Below are 15,382 nucleotides of genomic sequence, written 5' to 3'. Positions count from 1 at the left end.
TTTCCATATAACTCCCAAAAGTAGCCCTAAATGCCTCTTAATTCTAGCAGTATCTCCTCCCTCTCTCTCTCTCTCTCTCTCTCTCTCTCTCTCTCTCTCTCTCTCTCTCTCTCTCCCTCCCTCCCACCACCCCCCCTCCCTCCCTCCCTCCCTCCTCCTTCCCTTCTCCCAATCTCTGCCTGATTCTACTTGCTCCTCTCCTGCTGCAGTCCACCCAAAGAATGTATTTTATTTCTACTTTCCCAGGGAGAGCCACCCCCACCCCCAAACATACATGTTTACTAATCTTTCTGGGCTTACAAACTGTACCTTGGTTTTCATCTATTTAATAGCTAATGTCCACTTATAAGTGAATACATACCATGTGTATATTTTGGGGTTTGGGTTATCTCACTCAAGATCTCTAGTTCTATCCATTTGTCTGCAAATTGCATGACATCCTTTTTTAACTGAGTAATACTCCAGTGTGTAAATGTATCACATTCTCTTTATCCATTCTTCAGGTGAGAGGCATCTAGATTGTGTCCAGTTTCTGGCTATTATTAATAAAGGTCAGTGAACATAGATGAGCAATTGATCTTGCAGGATGGAGTGCCAGAATTGGTATAGCTTGGTCAATTCGCAGATTTCTGAGGAACCGCCATATTGATTTTCACAGTGGCTCTACAAGTTTCCACTCCCAGTAACAATGGAGGAGTTTACCCTTTGTTCCACATCTTCACCGGCAATGTGTTATTATCATTCCAATAGGCACAAGCCATTGTCACTGCCTTTGTCTCCTCGGTTACATAATCTATCACCAGAACTTCGTGTGGACTAGCACTAAACTGTTTAGTATATTATAATTGATGGCAAGTTATCCCTTTAGACTGCAAGCCTGACAGTAAGGATCACCTCTCTCTGTCCTGACAAAACTGTCTCAATATTTAGCCTAGTAATGATGGGGAAAGGCACCATATTGGAGCTTCCAACCCTACCTGGGGAATCAGGGTTTGAGCACATATTGTGAAAAGCTTCCTAGATAGAATTTTTTTTTTTTGGTTCTTTTTTTTTTTCAGAGCTGGGGACCGAACCCAGGGCCTTGTGCTTCCTAGGTAAGCGCTCTACCACTGAGCTAAATCCCCAGCCCCGATAGAATTTTTATAGCAAAAGGCATGCCAATATAGTGCAGAAAAACTTATTTGAGAAGTAAGGTGAAATCCACTGTAAAAGAAAGTCCGATGCTGGTGTGGAGTCTTCTCAACATTCAGCTGCTTTGGGCAATCCTGTTGCAAACGTAATTTTCAAAGATGGTCAAAGTCTCAGGCTAGTTGATGCAGGATTCTGTTCCTTGAAGAATTATTAATATCAAATTTATTCTTGGTATATCCCAGCTAAGAAGTAACTTCTTAGATATCATTTTTAGGTATTCTACTTTTCAGTGCAGTGTAAAAGGCAGTGTAAAAACCATGGGATAAAAGTTCCCTCTCTTCAGTTGTGTTACATATTTTGGTGTCCGGTCTAGTGTTTTCCAGCCATTCTACAGATGTTCTAGACAATTTAGAAGACGCTCTGTGAGAAGTCTTGTAATGAGTTAGCTCTTTCAGCCTGGGACAGGTCTTCTGAGTGTGGCTTTCCAATAATGCACTGCAGCTGGGATAAAAATACATTTCTGGACGTACTTCTGAGATAGGTATTTAAAGGGATTGCACATTCTAGTCAGTATGCTGCTCTCCTTAGTCCAGAGAACTCTTGCACTGGAAGATTACGTCAGTTCATTGTACTTCTCCTGGGTTATTTGTACACAGGACAAAATGAAAGGAGCCATAATGTGGAATGTGAAGCCAGGTGTCTATAGTCTGTATTTACATGTTGACCATTTGAAATTTGTTGCTTCTCTGTTTCTGTTCAGGCACTTCTCCTACTCTCAGGTGGTTTGTCCTTTTCCATGCTGTCTATATTAGCATCATCTAATATTTTGATTACTTTAATTGCATTTAATAGTACTCATTCAATGTTGAGTCAAGTTATTTAACAATCTTTTTAATATTTTACATGAAGCATTGCAAGATTGAGATTTGTTTAACTTGCGTGTAGTTAATTTTGCATTAAATGATTTTTTAAAATTATATGAGTGTTGTAGCTTATGCCTATAATCTTAGCACTTGGTAGTCCCATGAATTTGAGTCCAGCTCAAACAATAGTAAGTTAAATTACAGATTTAGCTAGAATAAAACTCTCTGAAAATAAATAAATAAGTAAAAAAACAAATAGAAATATTCAAAAAATCTAGGATAAAACTTATTAAATGTACTTAATAATATCTCAGTTGCTTATTTATCACCATTATATTTATTTTACTCTAATTATGACATTTAAAATATGTTTTTTATTACTTTTTTATTAACTTAAGTATTTCTTATTTACATTTCGAGTGTTATTCCCTTTCCCGGTTTCTGGGCCAACATCCCCCTAACCCCTCCCCTCCCTTTTCTTTATGGGTGTTCCCCTCCCCATCCTCCCCCCATTACCACCCTCCCCCAACAATCACTTTCACTGGGGGTTCAGTCTTAGCAGGACCAAGGGCTTCCCCTTCCATTGCTGATCTTACTAGGATATTCATTGCTACCTATGAGGTCAGAGTCCAGGGTCAGTCCATGTATAGTCTTTGGGTAGTGGCTTAGTCCCTGGAAGCTCTGGTTGGTTGGCATTGTTGTTCATATTGTGTCTCGAGCCCCTTCAAGCTCTTCCAGTTCTTTCTCTGATTCCTTCAACGGGGGTCCTATTCTCAGTTCAGTGGTTTGCTGCTGGCATTCGCCTCTGTATTTGCTGTATTCTGGCTGTGTCTCTCAGGAGAGATCTACATCCGGCTCATGTCGGCCTGCACTTCTTTGCTTCATCCATCTTGTCTAATTGGGTGGCTGTATATGTATGGGCCACATGTGGGGCAGGCTCTGAATGGGTGTTCCTTCTGTGTCTGTTTTAATCTTTGCCTCTCTATTCCCTGCCAAGGGTATTCTTGTTCCCCTTTTAAAGAAGGAGTGAAGCATTCAAATTTTGATCATCCGTCTTGAGTTTCATGTGTTCTATGCATCTAGGGTAATTCAAGCATTTGGGCTAATAGCCACTTATCAATGAGTGCATACCATGTGTGTTTTTCTGTGATTGGGTTAGCTGACTCGGGATGATATTTTCCAGTTCCAACCATTTGCCTATGAATTTCATTAAGGCATTGTTTTTGATAGCTGAGTAATATTCCTTTTGTAGATGTACCATATTTTCTGTATCCATTCCTCTGTTGAAGGGCATCTGGGTTCTTTCCAGCTTCTGGCTATTATAAATAAGGCTGCGATGAACATAGTGGAGCACGTGTCTTTGTTATATGTTGGGGCATCTTTTGGGTATATGCCCAAGAGAGGTATAGCTGGATCCTCAGGGAGTTCAATGTCCAATTTTCTGAGGAACCTCCAGACTGATTTCCAGAATGGTTTTACCAGTCTGCAATCCCACCAACAATGGAGGAGTGTTCCTCTTTCTCCACATCCTTGCCAGCATTTGTTGTCACCCGAGTTTTTATCTTAGCCATTCTCACTGGTGTAAGGTGAAATCTCAGGGTTGTTTTGATTTGCATTTCCCTTATGACTAAAGATGTTGACCATTTCTTTAGGTGTTTCTCAGCCATTCGGCATTCCTCAGCTGTGAATTCTTTGTTTAGCTCTGAACCCCATTTTTTAATAGGGTTATTTGTCTCCCTGCAGTCTAAATTCTTGAGTTCTTTGTATATTTTGGATATAAGCCCTCTATTAGTTGTAGGATTGGTAAAGATCTTTTCCCAATCTGTTGGTTGCCGTTTTGTCCTAACCACAGTGTCCTTTGCCTTACAGAAGCTTTGTAGTTTTATGAGATCCCCTTTTGTCGATTCTTGATCTTAGAGCCTAAGCCATTGGTCTTTTGCTCAGGAAATTTTTTCCAGTGCCCATGTGTTCGAGATGCTGTCCTAGTTTTTCTTCTATTAGTCTGAATGTATCTGGTTTGATGTGGAGGTCCCTGATCCACTTGGACTTAAGCTTTGTACAGGATGATAAGCATGGATCAATTTGCATTCTTCTACATGTTGACCTCCAGTTGAACCAGCACCATTTGCTGAAAATGCTATCTTTTTTCCATTGGATGGTTTTGGCTCCTTGTCAAAAATCAAGTGCCCATAGGTCTTTGGGTTCATTTCTGGGTCTTCAATTCTTTTCCATTGGTCTATCTGTCTGTCTCTGTACCAATACCATGCAGTTTTTATCACTATTGCTCTGTAATACTGCTTGAGTTCAGGGATAGTGATTCCTCCTGAAGTCCTTTTATTGTTGAGAATAGTTTTAGCTATCCTGGGTTTTTTGTTATTCCAGATGAATTTGTAAATTGTTCTGTCTAACTCTTTGAAGAATTGGATTTGTATTTTGATGGGGATTGCATTGAATCTGTAGATCGCTTTTGGTAAAATGACCATTAAAATATGTTTTAAGAATAAAATATGCAATGTTAAATTTCTTAGAGTAAGTAGAATAATTTATATTTATACTTCACAGTATTGAGAAAATAATTAGAAGGCAAATGATGCAGCATTTAATATCATTTGTCATAAAGTGAATGAATAGCATACAATTTCACTTGCTACTAACTTTTTTAAAATTTACTTTTATTTTTGTCTCTTTCTGTATTTTTCTGAGTGTATATTACATGAGCATTGGCCATCATGGAGTGCAGCCAAGACCTTACGTGGTTAAGGTGGTTTTGAACTGCCACCTGAAGTGGGTATTAGGAACAAAGCTCTGGTCCCTGCAAGAGAAACTATGCTTGCCTGACAAGCAATCCCCAAAGCCACTTTCTCTCAATCTTAAATAAGTTGATAATTTGAATGAGAAATTATTTTCACTATGGTGTTATTTTCCTGTGATGAAGAAAATATTATAAAGTTATTAAGATTAAGGTTACTTTACTTTAGTTCATAATATTAACGAACCACTCCTCAGTAGCTAGAGACTTGGTAGGCTTTTGAGTACATTTATTATTTTATATCTATACAGAAGTAGCCTATATCATGTTTTGGCTCTGAATTTTATATTATCCTTTTATGTTCTTTGGGTGATCCAATAAAGAATCAACACTAATATCTATGATATGTTATATAACACTTAAAAAAAACACTTTGTATAACAGTTAACACAACAATAACAGTAATTTCAAAAAAATCTGGGGCATAATTCTGTAAGAAGGAAGGTTTCTTTATAAGTGAAAAGCATTATATTAAAATGGTAAGACAATCAGAAGAATCCTTAGATAAGTAAGTACAGAGATGGGTGTGATAACACAGAACAGGAATTTAACAGATTCACTTTAAAAAGCCCCAAAAGTCTCTGAGAAGGACCATAAAAAAAGAAAGATGTGCATGAACTACTATCTTTCTATGTATGGTGCACGTGGTGTGCATAGGAGATAACCACTCTGCATAGCCCTTTTGTTGAAGGGACAGGCTAACTGCCTTCAGCAAGCTTGCAGTGCAGGTAGTGAAGCTTATACAGAGTAACAGGAAATCCCATGAGAGTCAGAAGTCTATCCTCAGAATCCCGGAACAGAGCACATCATTCTGCCAGGGAGAACCACGTCCCTTTCAGGTGTGAAATTTTGCTTTTCTGTAGAGAAAATTGGGATTCTTTTATACAAAGTCAAAATCATGTAAAAAAGACAAAACAAAAACAAAAACAAAAAAACACCAAGAAAGTGAAACGAAAAGATTTCAGTTGCCAAAAAATCCAACAGAGGATAAATCTTAAAGAATAGCTGGATCATGATAGTATCAGACTGGAGAATTGTTTGGGTACATGAGTAACAGAATAGATTTGCTTGTTATAAAAATCATCTTACTGCTCAACAGATAAAGAAAGGATCTGAAGGCACGTTTGTCACTAACCCTAAAGGATGATAAAGACACGCCTGGATGCAGGTACCAATGGGAATTATCCCAATGGGTCATTCTAGCACTAAAGTGACTGATTCCCTTAACTGGGTAATGTCACAAAAACAAAACTAAAGACAACAATGACAACAACAAATGAAGCAGAGAACTCAAAAATGTAAAATATGTAATAGAAACTGACATAAAAATTGAGAATATCTGGGACCCGATAGAGCATAGCTGCTGCTTTAAAAAACAATTACATCATGGGTTTGTAGTTCATCAACCACAGAGGTAAATGTTAAGAACCTAGACAGTCGAAATGCTAATAGTGATCACAGTATAACTGAACTTCCTAAAAGTCAAATAGTACTTGAAGCAAGATCTCACTGCATGGGTAGAGGATAGCAGAAGGCACGGTCTGCTCTTTAAGTAACACTGGAGTAACTCGTGAGGGAAATCATTTAAACTGTTATTTACAAATGTAAATATTAGTCAATCTGAGTTATAATCCATGTCTTGACTTATGACAATTATCCCCAAGACTCCAGTTATTATTTCAAAACAAAACAGACTGTTTTTCCTTTTTTGTATTGATAATATTGTAGACAGGTTGATAAATGGATGGATGGTAGAAAGGTGGAGAGATAACTGTTTGATGAATAAATAGATGATAGATAGATAGATAGAGAGAGAGAGAGAGATGATAGATAGATGTTAGATGGTTGATAGAGATGTAAATGAAAACTTGATATTATGAATCTCAATTTGTCCGTCTGAATACAACCTTATTTTGCTAACATTGTGACAGAGTCCATCTTCCTCACATTTCTATGCTGCTCGACTGTACATTGAATGTAATTTTGCATTGGGGTATGTCTCTACGCATATACAAACAAGCAACATTTAACATCCATTCGGGGGATATACTCATATAGCCACAAGTATCCATGTTCACATTCACGCATATTGTTGTCTGGTTTAGGTCAGTAGACCAAATATAAGGATAATTTCACTATTATGAAACAATTGAGTTTATGTTGCAGAGGTATACTAAAATGCTATCAGAAAAAAATGAGATTAAGAAAATAGATAATTCTTAGGAACAACCCATCTCAAGACAGAAATGGCTGATAATCAATTAGTATGAGCACAGTTCTAAGGTAAAAGAGTTAGTTGTATGCAAAATACAAACTTCAAGAGGCCTATATTAACAGCGGAGACATTTATTAAACTGGTAAAATTCCAGCAACAAGGCTTATGAGAAGAAATAATATTCTAGTCTTAATATGCTTGGTTAATTTTAGGAGGTATACATAGAGAAAGTCAATAATGTAAACCCAGGGCTAAAATTTAAATATTCTAGAACTATTATGCACTGACTGTAAAATTACCTTGTAATGGACAAGAAACTCCCCAGTGTAAAGAGAACCAAGGCTCTGCCCTCAGATGCTAGTGTTTACTGTGTGGAGACCTCCTTGTCTGCACCGAGCAATTTAACTTCCTGAAGACAGAGAGTCATCGCGCCTTCCCTCCCTTCCCCATTAAGTCCACGTTCCATTCTCTGGCAGCTGTTTTTGACATTTACGTTAAAAGCAGATGGAGAAAATGTGAAGACCTGTCAGTTTTATCGGCTTGTATAATCAGCATCTGGGCTGTATATTATAGGCACAGTCAATCCAAATTGATATCTTACTGAGTATCATTAAAACTTTTTGTAGTTTCCAAAATGAAGCAAAAGCTAAACATTACTCAGTGTGACTATAGATAGTGCGACAAGCTGGCTTTTGGATCTTGATGTGAATTATATACTTGTTTTTATTATCGTCACAGAATTATTTGAATAGCTGTTTTGCTCATTGATTTTGAAACATTATTTACCCCCATATATTAATTTCACACGAGGGATTCTACCAGGTGACATATTTGTTGTTTAAACGATGCAAGTCGATGACCAGGACACCTGCAGATATTTATGTATATATGTCATATTTTTATTCTCCTATGTCTGTACAAGAAAACACAATGTGGTTTCTTTGTTTATACCGTAGTTCTTACCAAGGCACTGAGGTGAGTTCTCTCTCACTACTTTTCAAATCTTGAAGCTAAAACGCAAAAGGAAGCTGGCTTCTGTAAGGCCCCTAACCTAACAGTGGTGCATTCAGATTTAATCCAGTCTGTGTAAGTGCACGATTCATGCTTTTAGTCAACAAAAGACAAATATTTTAAGAGCCTTGTACTTATGTACATCAAACCATATAAGGGCCTGTTACAGAGGGCTTCTTAATATTTCCATGTGAATGTTATTTTGTGTGTGTGTGTGGTTTTTTTTTTAGATAAATTGACTTAGAGAAAACATTGAAATGGATCAGAAGTAAATGTTTAAGTAGAGTAATATGTTTAGTATCTCATAATTGTGTGTGTAGCTAGTTTAGTAATCTCTCAAACAGTCCATCTTAGTGTGTTTTGTAAAGTTTATGTGTAACGTCTACCCCATCATAATTAGTGTAGTGTTTTATGTCACATAGCAGCAGATCATCACGTGACACAGGGTACTTCTCTGTGCTTTGCAGTGCAGTCTTCTTGTTCTTTTTAGATCTCTAATAGCCTGAAGTTCCTATGAGCAGTTGGTGTTAAGGAGCACAGATGGGCTGAGATTTATAGCATAAAACAGAAAGAGTGAAAAATGCAGGGCTAGGTCAAGTGAGGAGAGAAAGGTATTTATTGGTTAAATCCCCTTGTGAGGATTTGGGGCTCCTCTCTGTTCAATACAGTTAAATCTCTTATCTCATCTCACTGAGCAAACAACTAAACTATCCTTCTGATTTTAGGGAAGTGATAATAGCAATATCGTCAATTACATATATTAAGAGGAATAATACAGTATAATGTATAAATATATAAAATAAAAAATGATATGGATATTTGTATATAACTATAAAATTTTATGGATTTGGTCACAAAAATCCTATGGATTAAATTGGTCCAGTCATAGTTTAAATGAAAGGACACATCCTTGCATTATTAGGGCATAGTATTTTCCCCTATTCACTTCATTAAGTCTGTTTTTATTTCCTGAAAAGAAGATGTAGCATATTTTCTCAAGGATTGACATTTGGAAGACTCTTAATTATGGTGTGCTTCATCCTAATCATGCAAATACGTCTTATCCATTACACTATCTGTTTCCATAATCTTGAAATGGTTTTAATTAGATTCTTCATGGAACAATGGGCTCAAATGTGCACTCTTTGAAACTCAGCAGATTCTACTCTAATATAATAAGCAGAGAGCAGAAGCTAACGGAACTAAGAGATGTAAATATAGTTGCCATTTTTTTTAAACCTGGAAATGCTGGTATTTTTCTTTCTTATATTTATGGTTTGATCAAATGCTTTCTCCTCTTTCTTATTAGGGGCACACTATTATATAAACGTTGCTTGGTTTGCGAATGTATTCTAAATTTTCTATAAAGTAAAAAAGAACGCACTTGACTTTACAAAGTCTAACGACTCAGAGTTTGATATGTAAGGGCCTAATAGTTCGTGGTTTGTCCATTAAATAAGAATGAAACAAAAATGAAATGTTTTCTAGTGGAGTCTGTGCCTCCGTGACAGTGACAGTGTGTCATCTCGTTTAAGAATTACTCTTCTTGATCGAGGAATGCAATCATGTTTATCCTTAATGGACTGCTGAGACAGTGTGATTAAAAAAAAAAAAACAATTAGCTTCTGAGAGTAAAGAGCAGAACATGCTTTCTCAAATACCCTTTTAGCCATGTCAGAAGCAAGCAGAAAGGAAAAGCCAGCCAAACCACTGTGTCTGGCATTCACTGCTCAGTGTTCTCTTACATGCGTTTCAAGTGAAGCTGTAATCGATAGGAAATTTACATCTTGGTACATCAGTATAATTGCATTTCCTTATAAAATCTATAATAATTTCATCATGTATTCTCTTTGTTTTATACTTTTATAACATTGGATATTTGGCTTGTAAAAATTATGTTATCATTTATACTGTTTTGTGATTGATTAAATATAAATATTTTGTTGAGATTTAATATAGATTGAGATAGTTTTTCATAACTACACATACCTATGGTCTAGAGAGATGGCTCAGCAGTTAAGGTCGCATGCAGTACAGTCATGGATACCTGATATCAAAATATAGAAGCCATGTGGCAAGTGGAGCGTTGCCCATAACTCCAACTCAAATGAATCCAGAACTGTCTTCCGCCCCATGTGCACAAGGATCTACATCTGCACACAGCCATGTGCATATATTTATGCAGACAAATACATACTTCTCAATGAAATCATCTTTGAGAACAAATGTAAAAAGCATGCTAAATTGCCACTGGAGCAATTAGAAATTATTAGAAGTATTCTAGGTGCTTAGACTTTAAAAACCATAAAGGAGCATTAAACTTCCCATGGGATAATTTAAATACTACTAAAGAATAGAAGAGGTTGGGATAAATGTACAAGTTCAGGATACTTTCCCTCACCATACAACTTGAAAGCAGCATAATTTCTATCTACCTATGAAAATGAATCACTGAGTGCTGTTATCGATCCATTTTCGTTTGTTTCAATAATTTCACAAGGTATTATGAAAAGTTGTATAAACAAATTTTTCATTATTGTCACGTTATTATGATTAACGGATATGTAAAGGTTTTTTTGAAATTGGCTATCTATTTGAAATTTCTTGTAATTTAACTCTAAGAATAGATCAAAGCAGAAACAAAAATGATCTTTAAACAACCATTAAAAAATGCACTGGTCATTATTACAGTAAAATAACTTAGTCTTTGCTGTATTTAGATCCTTTGAGAAGTATTTTTTCTTTTTTTTTTTTTTAGAATTATTTATTTATTTTTTATTATGTATGAGTACACTGTAGCTGTCGTCAGACACACCAGAAGAGGGCATCGGATCCCATTACAGATGGTTGTGAGCCACCATGTGGTTGCTGGGGATTGAACTCAGGACCTCTGGAAGAGCAGTCAGTGCCCTTAACCACTGAGCCATCTCTCCAGCCCGAGAAGTATTTTTTCTTAATACCTAGACAAATAATTCAAATACTATGTGTGTGTGTGTGTATGTGTGTGTGTGTGTGTGTGTGTGTGTGTGTGTGTGTGTCTGTGTGTTAGCAGAAAGTTGACATCATATACTGTCCTGAGTTAACTCCCACTTATTTGTTTAATATTTACCCTAATTTTATTTGTGTGTATGTGAAGGAGGTATGTACGGGTATTAATGCATGCACGCACAGAGTCCAGAAGAAGACATTAGATGCCCTGGGGCTGGAGTGAGAAACAGTTGTGAGTCACCTCACATGTGTGCACGCAACTCAACACAGGTCTTCTGACAGATCAGTATAAAATGTTCATCACTGAGACATCTCCCTAGTCCCTGGCCAACCTCTTCTCTTGTGAGACATAACTTATCAATCTCAAATTCAAGACTCAACTAAAATGGCCGGCCAACATGAGCCTGGGTATCTGCTCCTCTCTCCCATCTTTCCAGCACTGGAGTTGCAGACCTAAGCCACCACAGGCCACTGCATACACATCTGCTAGGGACCAGAGCTCAGGTCTTCATGTGTGTAGAGTGGAAAACTTCCCACTGAGCCTTCTCTCCTGGTCCTAAAACCATATTTATTAATACGAATGGTTTCCTGTCTTCTGAGATAAATCTGTTCCTTAGAATACAAGAACAAAATATGCATATGCAAATATAAAAATATTATATGCATGTATATGCATACTTCCATATATCTCTATTCATAGTTACGCATGAGAAAACATGTTTGCACATGTGTATATGCATATGAACATGTGACACATATATATCTTCATCGAGTAAATATATATATGTATTTATTTTTAAACTGAGATAGGAAAATATGTATTCCAGGCATTTAATATAAGAATTTAACATGGGAGAACTTCCTGAAATGTGTAGGAAAGTAACACAGAGTAAAATTTCTACTTAGCTACAAGTCTGCAGAGGCTAAAGAAATTAAAATAATTTAAAAATAAGGAGGTGCTACCTCTAGCAGGAGCTGAAGGTAGGGTTCCAGGGAGGTGGATTCTGGGGCTATTCCCTAAAACAGAGGAAAATACACTTTGGATTTTCCTCTGGATGCTTCAGTCTTTGACCAGCTCCTCTCAGTGACTACTCCTAACCCAGCTGGGACTGGAGTCTGTTCTTAAGAATCCAGAACAAAGTAAGGCTCTTAAGTTCTGATATGGAGAGAACAAAGATGAAAAATAATTTTGATGAACAAAAGCATTTACTAAGTGACTTGGTGAGACCTCCTCCTTTGTCGGTTTAGTGGCTGGGGATGCATTTCTCATATTTCTCACAAAGCAGAAGCTTAGAGCAGACAGTGCCCGGGAGGTAAATTTACTTTGATTTTTATCACATTGTAAAAACATTCCACCTGTGTTTGGCTGCAATTTCTGGAAAGATTTTTCTTGTAGTAGTCCCATATCAAATTAGCAGATATGCGTTGTTTACTGAAGAGATCTCTATCTTGTATAGTGTTAGAATTTAGGATTGTGCCTCATAAATAGCTCCAAAGTTCATTGTGTGAGCGTTCTAGGTTTTTCAACCGGTGGTGTGTGCTTTCTTTAGAGGGTAGAGGTTTATAAATTCAATATAGGGCATTAACTTCATTTTTGAACCAATAGTTATTGTTAAAATATATTTTATATCTAAATCCAATGCCTCTGTATATTCCCTTTACTTATGGTTTATTAAAATACATGCCCTATTTTCTACAAATGCTTCCTCCTGTAAGTAATCTTCTGACCCAACCCATGACTGGTTAGTGACTGGGCAGTACTTTGATAATTACTACCCCCATTTTGTTCCAATCTTGCTTCGCATTTAAGGGCAGCACATTTAATTTTAGCACTGATTTTTAGAGGAAAAGAAGAAAAGATCTCTCATAAAAAAATACTAACTTCCCTTCCTGACATGAATCTCATGTTTGAGTATAATGTGTCTAGAATTTTACTTTTCCTTCTAAACAATGCGTGTTTCCTTTTTCATCGCAGACGTTTGGAACAGAACTCCATAAGGGTCATCCCCCCAGGAGCATTCTCACCATACAAAAAGCTTCGACGACTGTGAGTTAACAGGACCATGCAATGATATGTCATTTTTTAAATTATGTAGGTCACGACTGCAGGAATGATTAAGCACAGCCATTGAAGAGATTGGCAGCTTAATGACAGTCTGATTGCCTGTTGTATGACAGCACTTTAATCTTACTAGTGAAACCTTGTAATTTTTAATGTTCACTGTAATTTAGTTTATTGATTCCCACAAGAAATGGTCATGACATCGTTGGTGTACTATTGTCTAAAGATGCCGTCCTTACTAATAACTTAAGCAAATGGACAGTAGTTGACTCACTGAATAGGATCCATCCTTAAATTTCCCGATTCTCTGATGTTTCAGTTTGAAAGTTGTACGTGTGTCTTTGTGTTGTCATAGACAACGTGGACAAGTAAATGCTCTTGTCTAGCCAATCGCCATGGCATCCTATTTCATCTAACCCAGTCTTATTTCTGATTGTAGAGACCTGAGTAATAACCAGATCTCGGAACTTGCTCCAGATGCCTTCCAAGGACTGCGTTCTCTGAATTCCCTGTAAGTAGACACGGTTTTTACAGAGGGGACCCAAAATTTTCTAAATAACCAATGATGGATTTCATCATCTCAGAGACCCACTGTCTATCGTGAACACTAGCCAATTTTTAGGGTAGAAATTGTGTGTGTGTGTGCATGTGTATGTGTTTTAACTCTGTCTTTAAAGGAAGGAGAGCAGTTCCTTTGGGGGATTACTTTTAATCCAGCTGGAATGTCAGGACAGGTATTTTGAAGTCCTCCAGACAACTCTAGATTTATGTCTCAGTCTATAGCTCCATGTATCTCAGCACGACGTTGGCCCATTTAGAATGATGAAGTCCGAGTTTGCTGAGAGTAAGTGAGGCCTGGGAGCCAGCCTTTCATCCTCTCTCATTACAGGAGGATTTCCCCTCCGATGGAGTCTCATAATAAGCATTAGCTGTGAAGGTCAAGAAGAGTTTCAGGAAGAGAACTATGCATATTGGAAACGGGCTAAAATAAGTTATTAAAGGTTACCATTATTTCTACTTATGAAAAGTTTTCAGAGTGTATCAAGTAAAATAACCTTTTGGTTTTTTTTATAAAATGACTGTAGCGTCTAGCTTACTAATTTACTTACTTGTTCCACTGATAATAAATTATTGCCAGCTTCTCAGGTTTCAGAAGTCAGACCCTTCCTCCTTCTTTCCTGTAGTATCTTTCAATAAGTAAAGAAAAATATGTTTATACAAGTTTTTTATACCTCATCTTTTAATATCTTTCTGCAATTTTATTTGTAGATAGATATGTTAATTTGATTAGTACATCTACTGAAGATGTAAAAATAGTCTAAACAATATATTGGCACCTCTATAGAACTTCCATTAAAACAAAAACAACTTAAATTTGATATTTAATTACCAAAATATTGCATGTCTTAGAGACAACTAGGCTTGACTTGTGCAAAGATTTATTTTAGGGCCACTTTAGTACGTACAATAGTATTTACTATTATTAACATTAATACTTAGTATATTCTACACTCCTACATATTAATACAATAGGAAATATATTATTGGCACAGTATCTTTTAAAATCATACACTAATTGAATGATTTCTTTTCCTTGGGAACAAAAAACTACTACATTTTGCTTTTATTTATTGATGTTTGTATGTGTGCTTTTGTGCCTGAGTAGAGAGGAGAGGACAAATTGTAGACGTTCGTTCTTTCTTTTCACCTGTGGCCTTCAGGGATAACTGACATCGGCACTCTGACTTGCTGAGTCATCTCACTATCACATAGAATTTTGTTTCTCTTACTGTACCACTAAAATTTCTATAATGCATAAAAGTTACTTTGAGGCAAGCGTACTAGATGGAATACTACTGCTCTCTGTAGTTTGTTTCTCCCTTTAATCTTGTGGGAGGAAATCCACACACATTCATGGTGTGTATCTATCTCTGTGTGTGTGTGTGTGTGTGTGTGTATCTGTTTCTATGTGTTTTCTTCCAGTTTCTCTTTTTAGTTCTTTTCCTTTTAAAAAGCATCCATGCCTCTCCATCCATTTACTTTAAATGTGCAGTCCCCAGTAGTTTTCCCGGGCCCCATGGAGCCCACACACCCAAAGGTATACTTGAGGGGTTTAAAGTTAAGAAAACAAAACAAAATTTAAAAAAAAGAAATAAAAAGAGAAGAAGACCCAATGTTTGTGAAAGAAAAGTGTGTTTGAGAGGAGTTGGGGGAGGAAGCAAATGTGATCAAAATACATTGTACAAATTCTCAAATCAAAAATATTGCAAAAGTAAAGCATAGGAAAAAATTCTAAATCATCC

At 36.7% G+C, this 15,382-nt stretch overlaps 1 protein-coding gene across 4 annotated transcripts in view; it reads left to right on the top strand.

Annotated features, from left to right (window-relative positions):
* Slit2 (slit guidance ligand 2) overlaps positions 1–15,382 on the top strand; it is a 327,841-nt gene that overhangs the window by 219,983 nt on the left and 92,476 nt on the right. For all 4 annotated transcript variants that reach the window (XM_032916904.1, XM_032916902.1, XM_032916903.1 and 1 more), the window contains exons 11-12: positions 12,993–13,064; positions 13,519–13,590. In XM_032916904.1, the coding sequence (XP_032772795.1) occupies positions 12,993–13,064; positions 13,519–13,590 (144 nt within the window). The remainder of the gene's footprint in view (positions 1–12,992; positions 13,065–13,518; positions 13,591–15,382) is intronic.

This window comes from Rattus rattus, chromosome 11 (genome assembly GCF_011064425.1).
Source record: "Rattus rattus isolate New Zealand chromosome 11, Rrattus_CSIRO_v1, whole genome shotgun sequence".
NCBI classification, from domain to species: Eukaryota; Metazoa; Chordata; class Mammalia; order Rodentia; family Muridae; genus Rattus; species Rattus rattus.
The sequence above is the reverse complement of the archived record's forward strand: the minus strand, read 5'-3'. Positions and strand labels throughout refer to the sequence as shown.